The following is a 5,145-nucleotide window of genomic DNA, read 5'->3' on the forward strand; positions in this document are numbered from 1 at the left end:
ATGATGTAATGGGCAATTTCTGGAACTTCCGAGAATATTTTTCCTTTACCCAGAAAATTCTGGAAAATTCCGGGAATGAGGGATTTTTTTAGGGCTTTGAGAGAGTTGTCTTGTTATCCGGAAGTGTTCTGCACAGACTGTTCTGGCTAACAGACAAATCACTATGATATACTGTACTGTAATGTAGTGCTGTTTTCTCTACAGCAAAAGTAACAGTGAGAATTTAATTTCTAAATTGTCTCTCCTTGCATAAAGAAGCCAATTTTTTTTTAGATTTATCCCTTTTATAACCTGTATGACCTAAATTAGTGATTACTATATACTGTACTGTATTGGTTAATTCTCTAATACAATTTTGATCCCTTTTATTTTGTAGGTACCATACCATACTGCAAAATATTTTCTACAATAAAAGATGGGACCTGATTAAATTGTGAATGCCACTACTGCTCAAGGCAAGGCCTAAATAGCAAGAAAGGAAAGAAAGATTTACTTCCTGGCATCTCAATTTGTTTTCTATGATTTCTTCTCCTTTCATGTCCTTGTATTTTCTTCCTCCTTTTCCTTTTATTTCTACCTCTCTATTCTTTCTTTCTTCTTCCTCCTCAATCCCTATCTTCCTTTTCTGGTACCATCTAAATTTGGTTACCTTCCAGCTGGCCAGAAACTGTACCAGGATACTGAACATTTTCAGCTGCTAATTATGGATGGCACTAGTGCTCATGGATCATATCCTCTACAATATACTGTAATGCATAGTCACAAAAGTTTATGAAGATTTTTGGTTATTCTAAAGACTGCTGGGTCCCAGACTAGCTAATTCCTTCAACCCAGGAGAATGTCACCCTGCCCAGCAGGATATGGTATAAAGGATATCAGATACTGTATAGCTTATATATGCTATAATGAGTTGATGGACCACAGCCACTACTTTATACATGGGTCAGATTTATCAAGCGGCTATCACTCTATTAATAAGAACATTATCATATTAAAATTGGCTCACTTTCCTCATCTTACTCATAATAATCTTATAAAAACAAAATATATCAGGGGTGACGATAGTTTTACAAATGGTATAAAAGTGAAACTATAACTATTTCATATTTAGCTCAAGAGAAATCTGACAAGTGTATAAATACACAGAAGCATACTATTAAAATGGAGTCATAAGCACATATAACAGGTGTTGGACCCAATGATGCACTTACTACCAGCAGAGAGATGGAAGCATGATTATCGTGAACACAAGTCTGAGAAATACTTACAAAAGATCAGTGCCACTTTAAACATCCATTCCAGATGTACTGGTTTTATCCTCTATACCAGTTTCATTGACCTATTTCAAATTCTAATACAGAGCAAAATATCCAATAAAAATCTTCATAAAACTGGTGTTTTGGTACAGTTCATCTGGAATACAAGTGAAAGGTCTTTGGGACAAATCCTGTAAACCACATTTACCAGGAACTACATACCTAAGTAAGCTCAGTCACTGTGACAACTAACAACATTTCTTTAAAGTGTTCAAGCCAGTGACCAAGGCTGAATAAAATACATTGCATTCATAACAGGGAGCAATTTTTGTGTCCTCCCAGTAAGCATTTAAACAGTATGTAGATGAAAAACTTTGAGACATTGAGCATCTTGGCACATTCAACAGGAACAGTTGCAAATAGTGAGGCCGAATGAGTTGATTCTTGCCAGGGTATATTATGTGTAAGAGCAGAACACTACAGGATAGGTAAGTATGTTGACAGTGATGAGGTATGATCATGAACATTGTTCTCAACTCTTGTAATATCAAATTTATCATCATTTAACACTTAATTATTCATAAAAAATATACATTAAGTAGAAAATTTTGTAAACATATATAAATTCAATATCATTAATATTGACATATTGTATACAGTACCTTGATCTTATAGTAAATAAATGGAAAGAAAGTTGTGACGAACATGTTTTATGAATGAAGCTAAAAATCTATAATACTGATTATCAGTTTCGTAAAAAAAATTATTTTTTTTGCAAAATTCATTAATCTTTGAATAATAATAATAATAATAATAATAATAATAATAATAATAATAATAATAATAATAATAATAATAAAGAACTACCATAATGCATTCTCTGTATAAAAAAACAGAAGGCAATAATTCCATACCAGAAAAATTACAAGACAAATATTTCAAAATAAATACAAATCCATTCATTTTATACAAGGAATATTATAAATTACTGCTACCATTATGTTATTGTATCTCATCTATACATGTACAGTTAAAAACTGAAGACTCATACTGTCCTGACACTACAATGTACCCACCACCATCTATGAACAGACACACACTCACGTTCCCCAGACTCAGACTCATGACTGATCACCATGTTTTGATGGTCAGTGAAGTAACTGAAAAATTATACAGTACCTATATTTTGGGTATTTACTTTCATCTCGTCACAACACTACTATTATGTACAATTTCCATAACTGATTACCACCTCTTGATAACTCAATTTGTTAACATAAATGCTCCATGTATGTGAGGACCCATCAATCCACTGAAATGTCAGCATAAAGCTCATGGCTGTTAACAAACCTCCATATTTCCATATGCCCTCATGGATGATGTAATTCTCAATGCTGGCTACCGCTCGACTAACACAGCCATGGCAAATAAAACCAGAGCCAGCATCACTGTGGTTCTAGAAGGACATGGATTTTGTGCTGAGGAGGTTATGTCCCACACACATGGTGGCTGTGAACAGTTAAGAAGAAGTCTCTGTGCCCCAATAGGGTCATGTTCCCAGAGATCCCTCTGGGCTGCTTGAGCAGCAATTCGGAAAGTTTTGTCACCTGTGGTAACAAGGTCGAAGATGCAGGAGTCTAGATAATAATCAGTCACGTTGTATTCTTTGCACATTTTTGTAGCCTGAAAAGTAAGAGAAGTTTAATGTTAAAAAAGAGTCTTTCGAACAATTAAAGCAAAAACAATAATACAGAACTGTACAGTACAGTACAGGTAAACCTTTATTTATGATATCCCAACCTGTGATAATTCACATTAACGATGCTGACATATTCGGACCACTCCACCATTTGCGATGTAAACAAACTCGTGTTAATAATATTTGTCATCCCGGCCCTTCGCCAGAGTTGGCGCATCACTCACTTCATTTGTCAGCTGAGGCATCATCTGGTGAACTACCATTAAGGCATTGTTTCTTCTTGGTTACATGTGTATAAGAAATGGAGCTCAATGTTTATTGGCCATCATCTTTTTTTTTTCAGTATACGTTATCAGTGTTTTTCCCCCTTACAGATACAGAAAATTACAGTTTCACAGTGTACTGTACTATATAGGTACAATACATGAACTCGGTTTCAGTGACAGTGAAATGTTTTCTCTGCTTTAGTGACTGTGAGATGCTTTTGCACCTGATTGTGAAGTGCTTCCCCTGCTTTAGTGACTGTGAAGTGTTTTACTTGCTTCAGTGACTGTGGTGTGTTTTACCCGCTTTAGTGACTGTGAAGTGTTTTCCCTGCTTTAGTGACTGTGAAGTGTTTTCCCTGCTTTAGTGACTGTGAAGTGTTCTACCTGCTTTAATGACTGTGAGGTGCTTCCCTCTGTTTTTGTGACAGTGAAGTTAGTAGTGTCATTTTGAAAATATCTGGCAAGTGTTTTGCTCAGGGTCCTGCGTTTGGAAAGGCCAAGGCACCCAGGGAAACCGTCTCTGGAGGTGAAACTCAACATTGTGAAGCAGCATGAGAGAGGTGACAGAAAGTGCTACATCACTCGCCATCTTGGCCTGGTCCAATCAATGGTATCTCCCATCATTAAGAAGGCACCGGAAGTGAAGGCCGCGGCACAGAACGTGAACCCTCTCTCCGTTTTTAGGGTATTAAAGAAGAATGAGCCTATCATGGACAGAATGGAGAGTCTTCTCCAAGGCTGGATTCAAGACCAGACTGAACAGCACTTGCCTCTGTCCACAGGGATCATCATGGCCAAGGCCAGTAATATTTGGACAAAACTGAAGGCAGAAAGCAGTGGCAGTGAGATCTCCTCCTCTTTCAAGGCAAGTCCTGGGTGGTTTCAGTGGTTCAAAAACTGCACCAATCTGTACAACCTTCATCTGACTGGTGAGGCAGCCAGTGCTGATGTTGTGAGTGCGAACGCTTTCCCAGCACTTATGAAGGCTATGGTGGAGGAAGGAGGATACATCGCCAAGCAGGTCCTGAACTTTGATGAGACAGGCTGTTTTGGAAGAGGATGCCATCGAAGATTTTTCTGGTCAAGGAGGAGAAGACTGTACAGTACTAGGCTTTAAGGTTGCCAAGGAGCGCCCTACATTGCTGCTTGGAGGTAATGCTGAGGGGGACTTTAAGCTGACTCCGATGTTGGTATACTATTCAGAAGCCTCTAAAGCTCTTTAGGGGTTCATTATGGAGCACCTCCCAGTCATCTGGTGCTCCAAGAAAAAGGCCTGGGTCACGACGGCGTTGTGCCAGTTATGTGGTTGATTACCACTCCAAGCACCTCAAGGAGGACACTGACGAGCAGAACATCACCAACAAGTTTCTCCTGATCCTCAACAATGCGCCTTCACATCAGCCTACCATGGGTGAGTGGACAGACAACATCACTGTCATGTTACTGTCCCCTAACACCACCTCACTCATCCAGCTGATGGATCAGGGCATCATTGCCACCTTCAAGGCTTACTACAGTACTTGAGACAGTTGATGATGCAGCTGTTTGAGGTGAAAGGTGGAGAGGGAAAGCCGAATGTCAAAGATTTATGGCACAGCTACAACATCAAGCATGCCATAGAAAACATTGACAAGTCATGGAAGGAGGTCACACAGAACTGCATGAACGGCATATGGAGGAAAGTGTTACGTGAGTGTGTAACCGACTTTGGCGGCTTCACAGATGTAGCTGTACACCGTGGCACTAGCAGCATCTCCAAGGAGGCCAGCTTTGAGGAGGTTGATTAGGAGAACGTGGCAGACGTCTTGGAGAGCCACTCTGAGGAGCTCAGCAATGAGAACTTGCTGCTCTAGGAACAGCAGCAGGCAGTCGAGGAGTCAGCTGGTGAGGAGGAAAACTCTGCGCCCATGACGCTGACTCTGAA

The 5,145-nt window shown here is 39.3% G+C and overlaps 1 protein-coding gene across 1 annotated transcript; it reads left to right on the forward strand.

Annotated features, from left to right (window-relative positions):
• The first annotated feature begins 3,939 nt into the window (after positions 1-3,939).
• On the forward strand, positions 3,940-4,745 carry LOC121863414 (tigger transposable element-derived protein 1-like). Its single transcript, XM_042362074.1, has 2 exons — positions 3,940-4,242; positions 4,425-4,745. The coding sequence occupies exons 1-2, from the start codon at positions 3,940-3,942 to the stop codon at positions 4,743-4,745; spliced, it is 624 nt and encodes a 207-aa protein (XP_042218008.1).
• Positions 4,746-5,145: the final 400 nt, after the last annotated feature.

Source organism: Homarus americanus, unplaced genomic scaffold, assembly GCF_018991925.1.
Source record: "Homarus americanus isolate GMGI-L3 unplaced genomic scaffold, GMGI_Hamer_2.0 scaffold40248, whole genome shotgun sequence".
NCBI lineage: Eukaryota > Metazoa > Arthropoda > Malacostraca > Decapoda > Nephropidae > Homarus > Homarus americanus.